Below are 22,394 nucleotides of genomic sequence, written 5' to 3' on the forward strand. Positions count from 1 at the left end.
TGCTGATCAATGCTGCGTGATTGCTGGGAGCAGTGCAGGTAGGAATTTCTGTATCTTCTGTATCGTGTGGCAAAGGGAAGGGAATCCTCTTAACATGTGACGCGTGGATCCAGTGCTTTCGTCCGGTCACTCGTACGGCTGTCTGTGTGGCCAATAGGACCTGATGAGGGCCCCTCCAATGCGGTGCGAGATGGGATGCTCTTTCAAATGATTTGACCAGCACCCAGCTACCAGGCCGTATGCTGTGATGTGGGCCCTCGTACTTGACTGGGAGGGCTTCTCGCACCTGTTGAGAAATCATATACAGATTTTTAGTTAACCGGTCACAGTAATCAGAAAGAAGTACATGTTCAATGTCCCGCAAGGATTTAGGCTTAGGTACGTTCCAAATGTTAGCTGGCCTACCCATAACCACCTCAAAAGGGGAGAGCCCAGTCCTAGTCTGTGGGGTTGTTCTCATTGATAATAACACGATCGGTAAGGCGGCTGGCCATTTCAGTTTGGTGCCGGCACACATCTTAGCGAGTTTGTTTTTTATGATTCCGTTGTGTCTCTCTACCAAACCAGCACTTTGAGCATGTCTAGCCGAATGGAACCGTTTATCGATCTGTAATCCCGTGCATATCTGCAGAATTACAGCAGCGATAAAATGTGGACCATTGTCCGACCAGATGACCCTTGGCAAACCAAACCTAGGAAAATATTCCTTAAGCATGGTTTTCGCCGTTGTCATTGCTGTGGCATCTTTAACAGGAAAGGCTTCAACCCATTTACTAAAGGCGCAGATAACAACCAAGACATACTTGAAATTATTGCAACACTCCATTTCAATGAAATGAAAATGTATTACCTCAAAGGGGAGAGAAGGTGGACCAAAACTACCCCTTGGTGTCGAAGTGCCCTTTCCTATATTATGCTGTAGACAGATCATACAACTCTGAACAAAACGTTCAGCTATTTTGGAGATTTTATCATTCACCCAGACATTTTGTAACATTTTGGAAACCTTCCTCGCACAAATGTGGGTGGGCCCGTGAGCCTTTGCGGCCATCATTGTAATGTACGCATCTGGCAACAACCATTTTCCTTCTAACTTGTCCACCCAACACCCGTCATCATCCAATCTTGCCAAACCCTCAGCCCATTGTTTAGATTCTTCTAATGTGGCATCAGCTTGAATACTTTTTACAGATTTGATTCATCCATAGTACAAACATTTGTGGCTTACCTTGAAGTATACATTTCTGAATAGAGATCAGTGGCAGTCTGTTTGGCTATCTGGTCAGCGAAAGTGTTCCCTTTACCCACATCATCTATGATTTTCTGATGTGCTGTGCATTTCATGATTGCTAACTGAGTGGGGAGTGCAAGCTCTGAGAGTAACTGTACTGCCCAAAGTCTACCGAAGTTGTGAACCACCCCAAAAGCATACTGACTGTCAGTATATATATTTACTCTAACCCCTTTGGAAAGTTGACAAGCTCGAGTCAATGCTATAATCTCTGCGGCCTGTGCGGAGATATGCGTGATTCTTTTAGTTTCCACAATCGTGCTCATGTGGTGATTGCATAAGCAGCCATGGATGTACCATCTGGAAGTTTGAAACAGGAGCCGTCACAAAACAGCTCCCCTTGAGGATTATTCAAAGGAGTATCTTTCAGGTCGATTCTGCCTTTAGTCTCTTGCTCTGTGGTGTAGAGGCAGTCATGTGACGCTTCTTCACTGCAAGCAGTATTTTGCGGGAAAGGTAAAAGTTCAGCCGGATTCAGGACGCAACACCTCTGAATTTTAATGTGCGGTGCAAACAAGATCAATTCGTATCTCGTTAATCGTGCGGAGGTGAGGTGTTGCGTTTGTGTTCGGTTTAATAGAACATCTACAGAGTGAGGTACCATCAGGGTTAAAGCATGGCCTGGACCATACCCTCGCTCTGTTTTACAGACGCAGCAGCAGCAGCGACAGCTCTCAAACATCTTGGCAAAGCGCATGCAACAGGATCAAGGGCGGAAGAAAAGTAGCCGCACGGCCTATTCTTCCCTCCATGTTCCTGCGTTAATACAGCCAAAGCACATCCATCACGTTCATGCACATACAACACGAAGGCCTTTTCATAATTTGGTATGCCCAAAACCGGTGCTAAACACAGTGCAGTTGTGAGCAGATCAAACGCTTGCTGGTGTTCCAAGTACCACGGCAATGGCAAAGAAATGCCCTTCTTTGTCAAAGCCAACATTGGTTTAATCGTTAATGAGAAGTTCGGGATCCACCGCCTACAGCAAGAAGCCATTCCTATCAAGGCTCTGTGTATTTGAGACAGACATGCTAGAAATGATTTTTAACCGTTCAGGCGTCAACCTTCTTCCCTCCTTTGACAGGAGATAGCTGAAATAGGCGACCTCCTGTCGACAATACTAAAACTTTTTGAGTGAAGCTTTGTGTCCATGTTTTGCTAGTTGAATAAGCAACAACACGGTGCCCTCCTTACAGGCACTTTCTGAGTCAGCAGCCAAAAGTAGATCGTCTACGTACTGGAGTAATGTACAAGTGGTAGGCAACTTGAGTGTAACAAGCTGCTCTTTCAAAGCCCTACTATAGATGCTCAGACTTTCCGTGTAACCTTGCAGCGCACGGGTGAATGTAAACAAGCGCCCCCCTAAGGTGAACGCGAACAGGTATCTGCTAACCTTGTGTATAGGAATGCTAAGGAAAGCATTCTTAAGATCTACAACACTAAAGTGAGTGGCATAAGCCGGGATCATGGTTAGTATTGTCATCACATCAGGCACAATAGGAAACTGTGGAGCAACAATCTTATTGATGTCGCGTAATTCAATGATGAAACGAAAAGGAATTGCATTATCGCCTTTCTTGTACGCAGGCAAAATCAGACTATTGCACAAACAACCTGCAATTTCCTCAATTGCCCCACGATGTACAAAATCAGAGACTATGCATTTCAAAGCTTGCTCACCATCAACCGAAATCTTATACTGGGGAATACGTGGCAACTTTACTCCATGTTTCAAAATGATTTTAACAGGCTCAATTTGTAGAACACCGACATCATTGTCATCAATTGCCCACAGACACTCCGGAACATCACTAAATTCCGGCGGCAAAGGTCTAGTCAAGAACTGAGAGACAGAAAGTTGCTGTGGTGAAATCGTCAAACGCACTCCATCCGAAGAACAATGAATTACCGCATTTAATTCCTTCAACAGATTCAACCCCAACAAATTCTCTCCATAGTTCATAGTCAAAAGAAATGGACAGTGGTCCATGAATGGACCCAATGTAATCGTTACCGGCGAAGAAACCGGACAGACTACTGGCGTACCAGAAAACCCTACAGAAACATTGATTTGCCCTGACAGTGGAATGTTTGGAACCCGTGAATGGTCGATGGAAATCTTCTGTGCTCCTGTATCTATCAAGAATAGATGTTTCCTATTTCCCACTATCATTCAACGTAGGGACCCTTCTGATTAACGGGAATAGGCGTCAGTTCCAAACCCTTCTTCGGGCAATCCTAGCGAAACAAAATGTCATCAAAGGAAGGTCTTCAGAGAGATATGCAGCAAAAGGATGATCAAAAATGTGTCTATTATCCACACTCAGTGCCTGATTTTCCTGTTAAAAAGGTTGCAAATTTTGAGAAAACTGACTTCTACCAGGACATCCTACCCCAGGGCGGCCTCTGGATCGTCTACCCATGTTACCAAATGTGTTATTCGACCTCTGCTGGAGGATCGGGCATTGTGCTCGCCAATGACCCTCTTGTCTGCAATAAGCACATTGGTTTACGTGTACAGGCCCCAATGGCAAATTTCCCTGTGGAGCGCATTGTCCCCTAAATTGTGACGTACCCCCTCTAGGGCCTCTAACAATTTGTTGCAATAGAACTTTAGTTTTCAGGTCTACCTTTCTCTTTTCAATTCTCTCTTTTTCATTATTGACTCGGTTCTCATAGTACTGAGCCATATGCAACACTTCAGACTGAGACTTAGCTTGCCAAGCGTTCTCAGAAGACATAATTTGTGATTGGATGTCAGGCAACAATCCATGCACAAATTTCTCTACAAATAGTCGTTTCCCAGACTCTGTGCTCAAATCTTATCCACTGAAATCTGAAAAAACTTGTTCGAACCGATTAAAGAATTCGGTAGCACCCTCAGACTTCCCTTGGACACAAGCAGTAAGTTTGTCCCAAATAATCCTTCTTTCAGGAATTATAGCTTTTAGTTTCGTGACTATTCTATCAGGCAAAGTCAGTATTACCTGTGGCGGTCTCTCGCCAGCTGGCCTTTCTCTATCTTGTCGAACTATATTAACTCATGTGTTTCCTAACCCTGGTACATCGACCACAGTCCTAATCTGTTTCCATAAATCAACAGGTAGGAGTACGGGAAATAGCAAATCTATATCTCTCAAGGTAAATACTGATGACTGCAAGACAGATTCTATCTCTTTATAGAACCCTGTCGGATTCTTCCTAATATCGGGAATGGATTGTTTAATGGTGTTCACTTCCTGTCTTGAGAACGGGACATGAACAAACTGCGACACATAATGTGCAGGAATGTCATAGGCAGCTGTACCTGCTGCGGCATTAGCTGGAACCTTGAGTTTTGGGACAAATGTCGGCGGGTCCTCTCTCATAGGCAACTGAGAGATAGGAAACTCTGAACGCTTACTGAGCAACAGAGCTAAATCAAGCGCTAAAGCAGCTGAAGAAATGTCAGACGAAAAAGCTCTCTTATAGATATTCAATAATTCTGCGGGACAACAAATATTTCTTTTTATGGATTCATCCTGCAGTTATTATACCATAACCTGTATCACTTTCCTCTGCATTTCTGGCGTATACTGACTATACGTGTCATATACTTCTACGGGAGATATCGACATGTCTGAAATCCATCTAATCGCATCCTTCGTGCAAATACGTGTTTCCTCATTTATTGACTTACAACAAGGAAAGAACCGTTTCTGTACAAAAATAGCGCTCAAACTTTCGCCATCAATTTCTTCATTCCGTAACCTTTCTAACTCCCTTCTATACTCAAAAACCCTCTCAACGTGCTCATATACTTTCTCCGCAGCATCTCTTTTGAATATGCTAAAACATTCAGATCCCTCAACCCTTGTGGGAGATCTGTATCATGTCTATTCCACATTACACATAAATGAATTCCCAACCCTTCAATAAAAACATGTTTCTCAGGAAAACTTTCTAAATTAGAGAGTGTGGCAAAAACATCAGATTGTTCACCCTTCGCCATGCATTGTCTAGCCCATGCGGTCAAATCGCGCTTTCTCTCTTTAGACACAGTATGAAAAAGGAGGCACAATATGAACTCCCGTTTAACATGTTACCTGTGTACAAGATAAGGTAAAGATGAACTTGTATGCCAAATATAATTGCCGGAAAGCGCTACTAAAAAGTTTATACTTTTTAGACTTGAGTAGCAACATACTGCACAGTTACGGCATGTATTGCATTTCTGTACTTAATATTTAGGTTGCTCTCCAAATTCTTCTCGTAGTGCTGGAACTTCACTGTAAGGGTTCAAAGGCATACTCTTCTGGTAGTGTCCTCCCCAGTTTAGTCCACTTGGTTGCAAAGTCCAAGAGTTCTTCCCTTAACCCCTATACCGTTACGGAGTCATCCAGTCTTTCAAGCAGGGAGCAAATATTTTAAGAGCATTGTCGGGTATACTTTCAATGACATTTTTGGGATCCAGGCATGCTTTATCTGCGGCAAGAGATGAGTGGGTTTTAAATCTGTGGGATACAGCAGAACTTCCCCTACATCACCAAACTGAATTTTCAGCAGTTACAAGCAGAATGGCTACGCTGGCTCTGTAGAGCACTATTCACTTGCATCAAAACTGCGTTTTGCAGTTACAAAAATAATGGATGCACTGTCTCTGCTGAGCACATATGGGGTGAGATGGATCTTGGAACCCCCGAGAATGACTGCAAGTGTTTTCTTCATGTGCACCAAAGGAAAGAATTCAAAGGCAGCGCTGCTATGCTGCCAGCTCAAAACTTCCCACAGAAAAGGAAAATGTTCTGCGTTTAAAAGGACTTCATGCCCATCTATCTTCAGGTTACACACCAGCAATGGAGAGCAGTCCTCCCTGAAAGGCATTATGTGTCAAGTAAAATCTGTGAAATAGCAGAAAAATTCACTCCAGGCCATTCGGCAAGCATTTGACTTTTTGCAACAAAATAACATGGGCAAACTCTTCACAAGAAGCTCTCTCTCTTTGCTTATATTTATTTCAAAGAACCCTTGTGTTGAACAGATTCCTGTGTCTTAGAAATTTACTAGGGCTATGGAAATGTTCAGAGTAAAGATGCAAGGAAAAATGCATTTGTAAAGTGAAATCCAAGAAAAATTAACCCACTTGTAAAATGGTGCTTTTGCCATGCAGGAAAATGCCTTTTGAAAGTGTAATGTGAAAATGATGCCCTGTGCTTGCACAGAAATGTGATGGAAGATGGGGGTTTGCTCTAAAATGTACATGATATGTACTCCCAAAAAGACTTGGTTTCTGTTTGAAGAAAGAACACAATATAATAGTATTAATTACTCTGAGACCAGCAGAACAGATTTGGCAGGCACTGGCTTCAAAGGGCCCTGCCTGCCCTGCAAACAGAATTACCTTCCCCAAGTGGACCAGCCCCTGGACACATGAAAGGGGCCAAGGTGTGGGATGTGGCAACCTCGTCAGACTTCCTGGCATTTCTCCAGTCTGGAACAATGGATCAGGGGAACTGGCCTTGTCACGGGCAAGTGTGAATTCCTGGTGACACCTCTCTTCAGCTGCATCTGCCAGAATGAAAGGTTGCTATGGTAGCCCTGCTGCCCGGAGCTGACACAGTGGGGGTAGGATGACTGGGGAAATCTTAAGGACCGCCCTCCAGTGACAGATGCCATCCATTTGACTTAAAGCACTTTTTGATATCAGAGTATTTATTTCAGTAACCTAAAGAAACAGTAATGTGAAATTATGACCGTTTAAATGTCATTTTTGCGCCATTAAAATAAGACATTGTAGGTTTTTGTGACATGTTGTGGACGCAAACGCCAGTAGAATGTCATTTCTGGGGAGAGCGTACATGGCACGGTTTTGAAAATTAATGATAATATGCCCAGTGATAATATGTATATATGACACAATTGTAGAATTTTAGGTGAGATGCTTTCCATGGAAATGGCGAAAGATTGCCAGAATGACTAAACAATATCACACAAACTCAGCATTTGAATAGATATGTCCATTGTGACATATGGAATCTGCCTATCTAATTTTGCTGATGATGACATGTGTATATATAAGTGTTTTGCTCCATAACTGATTTTGGCAACTTTGGTAGAACATAGCACATTGTAAAAAAACACATACACTAAAAATGAGTCATTCCCTTCTGTCCAATCTGCTGAAAGGGAGGTGGTGACATGCACAGGCTGACCTATCTGATTCTCAGAGGTAGGTCTAACTTAGTTCTGCCCACATTGTAAAAATCCTCTGATGTCACCTGGCCTTTATAAGAAGGAAACTTAGGGGAAGTCAGGACATTCAAAAAATCCAAGATTCACAAATCCAACTCAACATCCAGAGATCCAGACATCCAACATTCACCCTGCAAGATTCGAGACTCCAGAGCAAGGCCAGAACCTCTTTCCAAGGCTGAACTTCTAATCCAGAATTAAACCTGTACAAAAATCCCAATAATTCAGGGAAAAGGGAAGGAAAGTTGCCAGACCCTTTTTGGATTATCCAGTTCCCTGCTTTGCCCACCTGATGCACCTCGCTGTCTACAGTGACCAGACTACCCCGCTAACCCACTCCAAGAGGAGAGCCGCCGCTGCACAGTGACTAGACCCCTGTTCCACTGTCCAAAGACCCAGCTGGCTGTCCAAACTATACCATTCAAGTGCTTGTTGTAAGTAGTTCCCTTCCGCAGTATCCAAAAACTGCATCCCTTGCTTTGTTACCTGGTATCATGTCCAATCCCATAGAAATCCTATCAGTATCCTAGTAACTTCTTAAAATTGTTAGAATCTTCTGTGTATCCTGTCCTTAGAAAAATCTGAGTTAGTCTCTATGTGGTAGCGCAATTCTTTCCAAACCATTTCAGTCCTTGTGTAAGTACTTAGTACTATTTTGATACATGTAATTAATTGCCATATAGAGCTGAACACAGCATAGATAGGTTGTCCTTGCAAGTAACCTCCTCACATACTGGGCCTCATTACGACCCTGGCGGTAATCCGCCGTCATTACCGCCATGGCGTAATGAACGTTAACGCCGTGGGACGATGGCGTAAAGTGCGCCATATTAGGACCCATCGCGCACGAGCATTACGCCATGGCGGTAATGTAAACAGCGCCATGGCGGTAATGCCCCCAAAACGGCACCTACCGGCATCGTATGCGGCGCAAGGTGCACCACCGCCACCGCCGTACATAGCGGTGACCGTAGTTAGCGGTCACCGCAATTAGCGGTGACCGTAGATAAGCGGAACCAGAAGTAGCGTCACCGCGGCGGAACGGGAAAGAGCACGGCGGCCATCTTTAAAAACACAATCCATTGCCATCCTCCGAAACCACTGGACATCCGAGCCTGAGACCCCGCCAATACCGGCTTCAACCTTCTACCTGCAGGAAGATGCCTAAAGTTTTGAAAAAAGCCTGTGACCGCCAGCGGCAAGACCGCTTCTCCAGAGAGGAGCTTACCATTCTAGCGGAGACCCTCCAGGAGAACGCTGCAGTGGTATTCTCCAACCAACTGACAAGACCGGCCATATCCAAGAAGAAGGCCATATGGGCACTGGCAGCTCAGCGGGTCAGTGCCGTGGGAACAACACCCCGCAATGTCAAACAGTGCCGCAAGCGGTGGGACGATCTCCGGCTCAGAGTCAGGAGCATACTATCAGCCAACATGAACCTGGCAATGGCAACTGGGGGAGGATCGGAGTCCCCTATAAAATTGCAGCCATGGGAGGAAATCTGTGCCTCCACAATCGGAATGCAGAGCATTGAAGGAGTAGGAGGAATGGAGAGAGGAGCCCCGACATCGGGCGATGCAGGTAGGTGGCTCAAATCAAGGCATGCAAATCTCACCTAAGTCCATTCATGTGAAGTACAATGTTGGCCCATAGTGTGAATGCAACACATCAGCAGGAGACTGCCCACAGATACATCCGATCTGCACCCTGTACACATGCAGCACGCACACCCTAACTGCAGGCACCCACATACCTCCATGCTACTTCCACACAAAAGGGAGACAACTTTTTTCCCCTGCATGAAATGTGCCACATGTACTAACTGATGAGATGCCAGTCGCCACAATGCCCGGCCAATGTCCGCAGACCCATCAATAACACTCTCCCTCCTCTGTCCCACCACAGGCTCAAATTCCGACCTTGAGGAAGAGGACACCACAGCCTCCACACCCACCAAGAGGGCCAGGCCAACTGTGCCAACGCCACAACCCTCCACCTCTGTCGTCCCGAGGAAAACACCACAGCAGGCAAAATCCATGCAAGGGAAACAGGACAGGGCACAGACAGCCACCCCAGCAGGCAGTACAGCAGCAGCAGCAGCAGCAGACATCACACCAATCATGCCCACAGAAGCCACAGCCTCTGCTGCAAGCAGCACAATTGGGGAGACTGCTGCCATTGCTGCCTCCTCCGATAGCGAAGCAGGGATCTTTGAGGAGAGTGATGTCAGAAGCCCCACAGGCCACCCTCATTCCCCCTACCTGTCCCTAAGCAGCCCGCATGCGGATGCCACACAGGGTCAGCCAGAGGATGACGATTGGCCAGCCACTCCATCCCCGCTGCAGGGGCAGATCAGCCCAATGGGAATACCACTGCCATTAGCCATGGGCCAGAATTCCAACCATTCTCTGGAGGCGATTGCCACCCGGCAGCAGCAACTTTCCTCGCTGCTCGAAGAACATGTTGCTGAATGTGGGGGGTCAAGTGCAGCAATGGAGAAATGTGCTGAGACTGTGAAGGCAGCTATAGAGTCGTCCACAAAGGACATCTGCGCGGAACTAGCTGCTGTGCGGCACGCCATCACTGACCTTGTGCAGACAATATGGGCCATGCGTCCAAATGAGCAGGCAGGATCCTCCTCGGTTGCCAGCTCGACACCGAGCAGCCCCATCCGCCGATCGGGGAGGAACCTCCGCAGCACAGGCAGGGGTGCCCCGGGGGCCAGTGGAGGGGGCTGCCAATAGTGGCCGGACAGTGTAGGAATCCTACTACTGACACTGCTGCACAGACCAACTCACACCTTTGTTGGGATTCCAGGGGGGGGGGAGGGTGGAGGGGGGAGTGGGTGTGTTGGGGTGTGCAGGGGGGTGGCGGGGTGGTGTGTTGGGGAGTTAAGGGGGGAGTTTGGGGGGGTGTGTGTGCAGGGGGGAGGTGGGAGGTGGGAGGGGGTGTGTTGGGGTGTGCAGGGGGGAGGTGGGAGGTGGGAGGGGGTGTGACACGACAGTTCATAGTTCAAATACACTTTTTTCGTTTCAAAAAAGGAAATGTGTGGACATGTTCATTGCGTATGTGTGCTTTATTGGTGTCCAGTCCTCAGTGTGCATGCCCCAGAGTCACACAGTGCCCCAAGTGCAGTCTCCATGCGATGAACACCAGCCGTGTGTGCTAGAAGCAGTGGTTGATGATACTTTGGCGCATGGCACGCCCCTCCTGTGCATCGCCTCCTCCATGTGGTGGCGCCCCTTCTGCACCCTCCTCATCCTCATCCTCATCGTCAGGTGGTTGCAGTTCTGCGTCAGGGGGCAGGGGCACATTCCGTCTGACGCACATATTGTGCAGCATGACACATGCCATGACGATCTTTGCCACCTTCTCATGGCCATACAGGAGTGCCCCACCAGACCTGCTGAGGCTTCGGAACCGTGCTTTCAGGAGGCCGAATGTCTGCTCTATGACCACACGAGTACGTGTATGTGCACGGTTGTAGTCCTCCTCGTGCTGGTTCTGCGGGTTCCGGACTGGCGTGAGGAGCCACCTCTTCAGGGGGTAGGCTGCATCACCTGTATGTAGGCGAGAATGTATGTGTCAGTCATGTTGTCTGATCAGGAACATGATGTCCCACCATGGCTGGCATGGAACTGTTACCTTGGCTCACTTCTACATGCACTAATTGATTCACACTATGCAACCAGTATATGCTCATTGCTGCCATGGCCTGTTTTGCATGCCATCACCCTATGTATGCAGAGGGGTTTTGTGCATTGTGAGAGGCCTTCCTCTGTATCCGTTCTCTGTGTTACTCACAGCCAGGTGGAGTATGCATCATCCCCCCCCCCTTTCAGCCAGGTGGAGTATGCATCATCCCCCCCCCCCCTTTCAGCCAGGTGGAGTATGCATCATCCCCCCCCCCCTTTCAGCCAGGTGGAGTATGCATCATCCCCCCCCCCCTTTCAGCCAGGTGGAGTATGCATCATCCCCCCCCCCTTTCAGCCAGGTGGAGTATGCATCATCCCCCCCCCCCCTTTCAGCCAGGTGGAGTTTGCACTGGTACGTCATTCCCATGCCCACTTCCATGACATCGCACTCACCGAGTAGCCAGGATCTTGGGCCTGCATGTCGCTCCATGTAGCGTGGTATTGTGGAGTTCCTCAGGACCATGGAATCATGGGTTGATCCGGGGAATCGGGCACAACAATGTGTGATGATCTTGTTGGAGTCACAGACCATTTGCACGTTGACAGAGTGGAACTGTTTCCGGTTGCGGTACGGTACCTCCATGGCACGTGGAACCACCAATTCCACATGGGTGCAGTCGATGGCACCAATGCAACCGGGTATGCTGGCTAGTGCATGGAAACCCACTTTGGTGTTTGCAATCTCCTGGGCAGTCCGTGGTAATGAGATGTGGTCGTCTGTGTGCTTGAGGAGGGCATCGAGCACTTGGATGAGTGTTCGTGAGAATAATGGTTGTGAAATGCCATGCAGGTGCCCCACTGTGTGCTGGTAGGTGCCTGTGGCCAGGAAGTGGAGTACAGCCACTACCTTCAGTAGGGGGGGGATGGCGGTTGGACTTTCTATCATGCTGACGATGTCGTTGTGTGTCATGTCTACGATGGCGGTGATGGTGTCCCTGTCCAAACGGTACAGGGTGTGGATCTGCTCAGCAGTGAGGTTGTTTGGATTGGCTCTGATGCGTGGGATTGGGGGCTGCCTGCGTGGTGGCACTGGCTGTGCTGGTGGGGCTTGCTGGGCCTGCCTTGCCCTCCTTCTCCTCCTGCGTCTCCTCTGTGCTGCCTGTTGTTGTTGTTGTTGCTGTTGCAGTTGTAGTAGCACATGCATTGCTATCAGGTCCTCCAGCCCCAACATTGCTAGTCGTATTGGCATCATTGTGGAGTGTGACTGGGTGTGGGTAGGGGTGGGGTGTGCTCTTTTTATACTCCCCTGAGTCTGTATTGCCTTCACCTGTGCTGTTTCTGTGCACCTGTGGCAGCTGCATTCACTTGAATTGGCCCTTTACGGTTGGTTCGCGATGGCGTTATTTGCACCATGGCGGTAAGGTACTTAGCGGCCTCATTGATGGCGTTAGGTGCATGTCCGCTTGGGTCGGCATTTGCGTGCCTTTCTGCCATGGCGCTAAGTACGGTGTGGGCGGTCGCGTGCGCGCACCCTTAGCGCAGTTTGCGGCAGCGTTAACTACGATGCCGCTATTGGCATCGTAGTTAACGGTCACGGGTCATGATCGGACCTGGCGGAAAACGATGGCGGTAAGCATTTACCGCCATCGTTTTTCGCTTAGCGCCAGGGTCGTAATGAGGCCCACTGTGTCTTTCTTTAACAATCTGGTCACTAAAATATAGTTTCTGTAAGTTTCAGTAAAAAAAATCACTTTACTAACAAAACCGAGTTGTCCCGTGAAAAAGTTCCCATTTAAAAACCGAGTTTCCTTTCCCTTTAAGAATTCCATACTGTCCTCCATCCAGAATCACCACTTTCATATCGTACCTGCTATGTGCCTTTGTCACTTAGTATCAAAATCGCATTCCGATTTTGTCTGGTTAGCTCATTTTCCAAGCCATTTTGCTATTGTAAACCCGTGAAACGAAGCAATTGAAATTTCGCCACGTGTGATTCTTGCTGCATTGTGTTTTCATTCCAAAGTCAATTTTCTAAATTGTATGCCTGTTGTTAGTACCTTGCCTTGTGGCTTGCAAGCTTTCTTGCCTCTTTGAAACAGCCACACACATTCTTGCCTTATTCATTCAACCGCACATGTAAAACAACTGTTTGGTAATTCCGAGTGCCATTTTGCTCATTTTTCAAGTGAGCTCAATCCAATTTTTGTCTCCCATTTAGGGGTGGTAGGTCGAATTTTCAATCTGATTTTTCCATAGTATACCTGAGTCCTTGCTACACCTGTACACCCACACACAATTTGGTTAACAGGACTTTGAGAGAGTGTTGCAGGGGGAATGCTTAACTGTGGTGCCATTTAAAAGCACTACTCAAAAGTAATCTTGCTTTCATTAAATTGTGCATTGCGTATCTTATGTGAAAAGGTCAAACTAAGTGTATTCTATCAGTTTACTGTGTAATTATCACCACACTGGTGATTGCTACCCTATCTTGAATGTGTTTGATTTTATTCATAATTAAAAATAAATAAATATTCTATCATTACACACTGGCCTGGCTCATGGGACACTCATAAATACAAAGCTGAATTCAACAAACAACTAGAAAACAAAAGGTTTTACAGACAGCTCACGGGAAACCCAACTAACATCATACGGAATGAAATTAGCAGTCTTTTGTCACATGCATATAATGAAGGCTGGATAGATGATGATGAAAAGGTGTTCCTTACAACAAACCATCCTACTATCCCAACCCTATACTGCCTTCCAAAAATTCATAAAGACGCCCTCAATCCACCAGGGCGCCCCATTGTAGCCGCGATTGGCTCTCTATTAGAACCGTTGTCTATTTACACTGATTCTTTTCTCAGACCGTTTGTATTAAAAATGAGATCATATGACCAAGACACCACAAGTATGATTAAAATTGTCAACAAACTTGTCACTAATCCGAGTGATATTTTGGTCACACTAGATGTGGAATCGCTATATACTAGCATTCCTCAATTGCAATGCATCGAGATCATACATGCGTACCTTGAAAAGAGAGAAGATCTGTCAGTTCCATCAGATTTCATATGCGAATGCATTAAAATAGCATTGGTAAACAATTTCTTTATGGTGGAAGACACATTTTACCAACAGCTACACGGGACAAGCATGGGCGCGACCTTTGCTCCCGACCTAGCAAATGTATTCATGGACAACAATCCCTTCAAAATGCAAACTAAAGCTTGGCATCGTTATATAGCCGATGTGTTCTTACTATTGCATGGCAGTGAAACAACTCTGATAGTTTCTTGCGTGGTTAAACTCACAAGACCGATGCATCAAATTCACTATGAATTTCAAACATCAAAAAATAGCCTTTCTAGATCTAGAGATCTATAAAACATCTTCTGGTAATTTAAACACTACTCTATACAAGAAGCCAACAGACAAGAACACATTGCTGTCGTTTAAAAGTTTCCACCCTCAATCACTGTGAGAAAACCTTCCTCTTGGTCAATTCTTGCGCATTAGATGCAACTGTTCAACAAAGGAAGATTTCAACAGCAATAGCCAAAATCTGTCTCACAGATTAAAAGAACGGGGATACCCACCATATATCATCCGACGATCAATAAAAAGGACACGCAACACTAATAGAGCTCAGTGTTTGGAAAAACAAGACAGGGTCCATGAGGATATAATCACATGCGTTTCCACTTACTCCCCTATTAGCAATGACCAGCTTCGTTGCATTTTTAAAAAATTGGGCTCTGATTCAAACTGAAGAATTTTCTATGCAGAAACCACATTTTGCATTCAAACGTATGCCCAATTTACGTGATAAATTGGTACATGCGTACAAAGGCTCAAAGACACCCCTACCCCGCAACAAACAACATTATGGCACCTCCCACCAGTCAGTGGGCATTTTAAATGCGGAAACTGCTCAGTATGTGGCTTGACGAAAAACCTCAAATCCGTTAATTTAAACGGTCTCATTTGGCATTTAAAGAGCTTTACGAACTGTAACACACCATGGCCAATTTACGCCATCACTTGCCCATGTGGGCTTATATACATCGGCAAGACAAAGAGACCCATCAAGCAGAGGATCTGTGAACATCCCTCGTGCTTTAAAAACTCAGTGCCTGATAAACCATTAGTAGCCCATTTCGTCAAAGCTAAACACACTTAGGCGGTATGGATTTAACGTCACCGGTAATGGAATACCGGCAACGTTAAATCCCCATGCGAATTACAACCCGGCTCACCACTATTAGCGGCACCGCTAAGTTCGGTGCCACCAATAGCGGGCAGTCCGCGTGCGCACGACCCACCATCCCGTAAATTACGCCATGCCGCTATTAGCACAGCATCACAAGGCGAGCGGACATGCCAATAGCGGCATGGTACAGCCCCCAAAACCCCTTACCGCCATGGCGCAAATACCGGCATCGCGAACCACACGTTGAGAGAACTGAGCAGTGTTTCCACCTGCCACAGGTGGACACAATCAGCACAGGTGGAGGCAATGGAGACAGTGGCAGCTCAAAAGGAGCACACCACACCCCTTCACACACCCCTTCCCACACCAAGATGGTTCCAATGCTAGCAGCATTACGTGGGCTTGAGGACATGATTGCAGCGCAGCTGCAACAACAACAGGCAGCCCAAAGGAGACGCAGGGGGAGGAGGAGGAGGGCAAGACAGGCACAGCAAGCACCACCACGGCACCCACCAATCCCCAGGATCAGAGCCAGTCCATTTAACCTAACCCCTGAGCAGATACACACCCTGTACCGCCTGGACCGGGATACCATCACCAGCACCGTGGACATGATACACAACGATATTGTGAGCCTCATAGACATCAGAACTGCCATCCCCCCTCTACTCAAGGTGGTGACTGTGCTCCACTTCCTGGCCACAGGCACCTACCAGCATACAGTGGGCCAGATGCATTGCATCTCCCAACCAGTATTTTCACGCACGCTGAATCAGCTACTCGATGCCCTCCTGAAGCATGCACCTGAACACATATACATGCCACGGACTGCCCAGGAGATTGCAAACACCAAAGCTGGCTTCTATTCACTGGCAGGCATCCCAAGTTGCATTGGGGCCATCGACTGTACACATGTGGAATTGGTGGTCCCACATCGCAAATGAAGTGGTCTACCGAAACAGGAATCAATTCCACTCCATCAATGTCCAAATGGTATGTGATGCCAACAAGATAATCACACATTGCTCTACCCGATTTCCCGTATCAACCCATGATTCCATGGTCCTGTGGAACTCAACTATCCCACGCTACATGGAGCGACAAACCGCACAACGTTCGTGGCTACTTGGTGAGTAGCAGGGCAAGCACATGGCAGTGTGTTTGGGGGGAGAGATACATGCTCCAACTGGGTGTGATGGGGGGAGAGACATGCTCCAACTGGGTATGATGGGAGGGAGAGACATGCTCCAACTGGGTGTGATGGAGGGAGACTTGCTCCAACTGGGTGTGATGGGGGGAGAGACATGCTCCAACTGGGTGTAGCTTGTTGTCTGTCTGCAAAATGCACATACAGATGTACGCCAATGTCCATCTGGGAAGGCCGCAACGTACTTGAGTTGAACTGACATGCAAGTATGAGCCACACAACACAGATGACATTTCAGGTCTAGTAACATCAAACACCCATCCACATACACATTGCACAACATTCCACGCCACAAAATACACAGATTTCATACGTGCCATTAGGATAGACATCCGGAATCAGTCCAGCACAACATCTATATTGCAATGTGCCCTATGATGCATGCAAAGGGATCACCCCTAGCCATAGACATAGCATTTCACCACAAACCTTTACCACCACTGAAGTGATGCCTCACTGCATGGAAACATCTATGTTGGAATGGCAGTACAACAGCAGTGAGGAGCCAAATCTGCCTAGGCCCAGGGACACCAACGACCTCGCCTCACCCAGGACATGTCAATTACTGTTGAAGGCATCAATGGGGCATGTCTACTTGCAGGGTCGACCTCACACTTGCAGATTGCTGTCACACAGACCATCTGCATGTATGCTGTTGACTGTGTACTTGAATCACAATGCAATGTCAATTTGTGAGATATGAACAGGCCGCTCTTGAGGTGAACAGTAACAGGACCCCATTCGTTCCCCCATACAGGTGATGCAGGCTATCCCCTGAAGAGCTGGCTCCTCACACCTGTACGGAACCCACAGAACAGGCACGAAGAGGAATACAATCGAGCACATACCCGTACCCACATCGTGATCGAGCAGACTTTTGGCCTTTTGAAGTCACGGGTTAGGTGCATTAGCAGGTCTGGTGGCGCTCTCCTGTATGGCCATTAGAAGGTGGCCAAGATCATCATGGCATGTGTCATGCTTCACAATATGTGTATCAGACGGAATGTGCCACTGCCCCCTGACGTTGAAATAGAAGCACCTGATGAGGATGATGATGGTGATGAGGACGGAGGTGAAGGGGATGCAGGTCTTGCAAGAGGGGATGGGCAGGAGGGACGTGCTGTGAGACAGCATCTGATCAACCAAATATTCTGAGGAACATGTTTTGGTACTGTCACATGGATATGTGTAGTAATGCACTGGTGTATGTTTAGAAGCACGCAATGGACCCTGTCGCCAATAAAGTACCCATACACAATGAAGATGCCCAAGCCTGTGTTTAGATCAAACACCAGTGTATTAAGTAACGGAAAGATGAAAAAGTGCATGTCCCCAAACATCCCACCACCCTTCCTCCCACCCCCCACAACAGACCCATAACACCCTTCCACCCCCTCACAACAGACCCATAACACCCTTCCACCCCCACCACAACAGACCCATAACACCCTTCCACCCCCCCACAACAGACCCATAACACCCTTCCACCACCCCCAACAGACCCATAACACCCTTCCACCCCCCCCAACAGACCCATAACACCCTTCCACCCACCCCCCACAACAGACCCATAACACCCTTCCACCCCCCCAACAGACCCATAACACCCTTCCACCCTCCCCCAACAGACCCATAACACCCTTCCACCCACCCCCCACAACAGTTCCTCATGTGTCTGCCATGTTTGCGTTGGCCCATGCACGCATAAGAATCGCCATAAACCCCCTATTGGCCATTATCTGCAGCAGCATTTGGAGGATGGGCAGACATGCGCCTGGTGGCGCGTGTTGAGCGGCGGAGGGGCTTGTCTGCGTTGAACCGGCGGATGACGACGTGGCAGACTGTCCTGATGGTGTGAAGTGGCGGTCCATTGTGTCAGCTATTCGAGTGAGGACCTCCCTTAGCCTAGCCATCTCCTCACAAAGCCTGTCAGTACAGGCCTCCATCCTCTCACTGGAGTGCCTTGCCGTCTCCACAATATCCTCCCTGAGATGGGCAGCCTCCTCAACATGCTGGCCAACCAGAACAGTAAGTTCCTGTTGACGCTGCCGGATGGTGGCAAGCTCAAGGGCAGTGCTGGGTGATGGTGTAGTGGCTGCTGTGCCCTCAGATGCATCCATGACAGCAGGTGAAGCCACCATGGGGGACATTATGGCTGTAATGTTGGCCTCACCAGTGACATCAGACCCAGGTGTCTGGAATGGTGCTGGCTCAGGGGTTGTAGGGTGGCTTGGGGTGTGCATCTGCATTGTGCCAACTGTTGTGTCCTCAAGGTCAGATAGGGGGGGTAGTGGCGGCTGCCTCTCCTGCGGAGCTTGGCGCAGCTGATGGTGGGCCCTCGGTGGCTGGTATTGATGGTTGTGGGGTCAACTCGGTGGTGGGGCTCTAGTTGGTGGTGTGGCTACTCCAATCCTGGCAGTGGCACTCCTCCGAAGCTTCACACTCATCATGTGGCACCTTCCCCCCTTGCCCCTAGATGTCGTGGGGGTGTCCTCAGAGTCCTGTGCCCTTGGTCTCTTACTTGTAGGCGTTGCCTGGGATGCATTTGCGGCATCCTCACCATCTGTATGTGAGCCTGTCAGGGACAAGAAGGGGGATGGCATTGGTTACGTTTCTATGTACTTCATGCAGGATAGATCAATAATGTAGTTGTGGCAATTGGGACTTAATAGTTGTGGATGCAGGTGATGTGTCAGTTCAGTGCCTCATCCATGCATGGTTGTGTTTGGCACTTGTCTATGGTGATGTGTGCATGTGTGTGTGTTTGGGTCTGACACTGCCAGGGGCAGGGATGGATGCATGGGTGGATGTGTGTCCATGCATGAGAGGATTCTGGGCTCACATTTGGGGGGAACAGTACATTCACATAGCATTCTGTCATGTGTACACTCACCTGCATCCGAAGTGGTTCCCACGCCTAGCTCCATAGTGCCTACTCCCTCAATGGATTCCACTGCGATTAGGTTTGCACAGGTCTCCTCCCATTCCTTTAGTCTGATGGGTGAACCGGCTCCACCTGCAGTGGCTATTCGGTGGTTTTCGGAAAGGATGCCCCTCACCCGCAGTCTGAGGTCGTCCCACCTTTTCCTGCACTCACGCACTGTGCGGGTGCTGGTGCCCACTACACTGACTTTAACCGCAACTTCTTCCCAGATGGCTTTTTTTTTTCAGTAGTGTCGGCCGCCGCATGTCGTTGGCAAAGACAACCTCAGCATTGTCAGCCAGGGTCTGGGTCAACATGTTCAACTTCTCCAAGGTGAATTTTTCTTTGCGCTGCCTGTCAGTGCTTTTTTTAAATGCCTTGGGCATGTTGAAGGTGTCCCGGATGTTTTGCAACAGCAACCTACTCCAAACAGGTCCAGGGGGCAGTGGATGGCAATGGATTGTGTTTTTAAAGATGGCCGCCGTGCTCTTTCCCGTTCCTGTGCGATGACGCTATTTCCGGTTCCGCAATTTAACGGTCACCGCTATTTTCATGCAGCGTGAGGGCGGAGGTGCTATCTGCACTTTCGTCGAGGGCGGTAAGTGACTTTTTGGGGTCTTTAGCGGCATGGCGGTAAGGTCATTACCGGCATGGCGCTATGCTCGTGTCCGTGTACTCGTAATGGTACGCTATTAGCGCCCTCTTGCGAGGGCGGACACGTTAAGAGCGCCATGCCGGTAATTTGAGATTTTTACTGCGCAACGTGTAATGAGGCCCATAGAGTGGTTTATAATCCAAACAGTGCCAGCCCACCCTAGTGGGGGAGACAGAGACCGCAAACTAAGACAGATTGAGCAAAAATGGATTTACAATCTCAACACTGTACAGGCTGGTCTGAACATTGGGATTGAATGGAGTCTTTTTTTGCACAAATAATCCATTAAATACTCTTTGGATCATATATATATACTTTCTGATCCCCTCTTCCAAGGGAACTCACTGATTCGTGTCACCAAATAGCCCGGCAATAACAAAATTGCCTATCATACATCTGTTATACCAACTGCAAGATGTAAGCCTGCAAAAACGTGAGGATAACCGTCGTCACTTTTGCATTCACTATTCACTACCTCAGCGAAATCGTTTGCATATACTCTCAAGCGATTTATGCCATATTTGTTTCCATTGAAACACTTTCACACATTTGCTTAATTGATTCAATTCCCTTCCCCAGTAGAAATAGTTCAACATTTATTTGTGCTGTTATCATTATTGATATGCACATACCAATATATGAGACATGCACACGCCCAAAAATATAATAGAAAAGAACAAAACGGTTCCAAAACCATGCTTAATTGGGCTTGCGCACGGGTTCAATACATTCATCAGTAATATCCGCCATTTTTTACTTCAAGATGGCACACACACTGCATTACATTGTCTTTGCAGTCACAGACTAGCTTCTGGTATACTCGCGCAGTTACATCCGGCAACCACAATCAGAAGCCGCCGCGGGGAATCGACAATGTGGCAGCTAGAGAGGTATTAGCAAGGATATATAAAAGAGGTAAGTGCACGAACGTTCGTGCTGTGAAATAAATATCTAACTAGGTCAAAACGCTTCAAGTTAATAACTCTGAGCATTTATACCTAGAGACCAGACTCATGGCAGACTCCCCAAGTGTTGGGCACAGCACGTGAAAACCGCGGTCATCGAGACCCCTGTAGGAATCATTTCCACTGCAATTGAAGGTAAATCAGTCACTCCAGCACTATATTTTGCATGCGATTGAAAAAAAGTAAAGCAGGCTTAAAATAAAAACAAAAACAAAAGCCATATAGCCAGCAATGAAATTTAGGGCAATATCCATCATTATATGGAAACACGAATTGTATGAGTCCACTTTGGGCTCTTTACTTACATCAAATAAAGAGTTCTTCGTTGCTGTGTATCTATTACGCAACACGCATCAAGCTGTGTCAAAAAGAAAAAAGTAAAAGTAATTTTCAAATATGAGTTTTTAAGGCTCATCTCATATTTTCCTTCTAGTTCTAACGACTTTGAGATTCCACAGCCCTAACAATTGAATTTGGTCTACATGTCCACCCAATTCGATGCCACACGCCAATGAAGTAATCAAAAGGTTTATTGTCAATGGTTGCATGTGCACACTCATAGAGATGTGACACTCCCATTTGGGTTTTAATTACGTTACCAACACACATTTTCTGTTTTGGTTTTTAAATTGCCATAATGTGAAGGGTCAACTAATGAACTTTTTTTCCAACATCCAAGTCCTGGTGTTACTATTTAACGTCCTGAAGACGGGTCCAGCGCAAGCCCCATAGCAGTTTAATTCAGCTATAGAGTGTTTTGTCTTTCAAATATTGCTGCTAGTACCCAGAAACACATTTTTCTGGGTCGACAGAATCAAGGACAAATTAATGATAAATCAAGGACATATGAAATAGCAATATGTCCACCTCACACCCTTACTAACCTCACAACATCGTTCAAATATGGTGATTGTGTTTGTTTTTATTCGTTGAAAATATTGACTTTCACAAAATGTTTTTGATGTGATGTTTTGTGTAAACAAAATGCATTGTTGTCTTTTTTTAAAAAAAAGAATGTTTGAGTGTTTTTATATTTACTAATTAAAATATGTTTATCTCTATTTTTCCTGTCTTGATCTATTGACTGACATGATTGTTAGCACTTGTTACAACTAGACACACCTAGCACGTGTGTAGGTGGGTAGCTGTTTTTCAGTGGCATTTTTCTATATATATTCATGGTCCATTGCGACATGGGGTGTACGTCAATGGGAGTGTGAGATGAGTTGGCTGCCTTCTCAAAGCTGAATATAAATTCATACATTTAAAAA

General features: G+C 47.0%; 1 protein-coding gene across 1 annotated transcript; it reads left to right on the forward strand.

Moving 5' to 3' along the window:
• The first annotated feature begins 8,950 nt into the window (after positions 1-8,950).
• Positions 8,951-21,562, forward strand: LOC138579872 (uncharacterized). Its single transcript, XM_069650098.1, has 3 exons — positions 8,951-9,103; positions 9,428-10,083; positions 21,557-21,562. The coding sequence occupies exons 1-3, from the start codon at positions 8,956-8,958 to the stop codon at positions 21,560-21,562; spliced, it is 810 nt and encodes a 269-aa protein (XP_069506199.1). The 5' UTR covers positions 8,951-8,955.
• Positions 21,563-22,394: the final 832 nt, after the last annotated feature.

Source organism: Ambystoma mexicanum, chromosome 3p (genome assembly GCF_040938575.1).
Source record: "Ambystoma mexicanum isolate Mex_15411 chromosome 3p, UKY_AmexF1_1, whole genome shotgun sequence".
NCBI lineage: Eukaryota > Metazoa > Chordata > Amphibia > Caudata > Ambystomatidae > Ambystoma > Ambystoma mexicanum.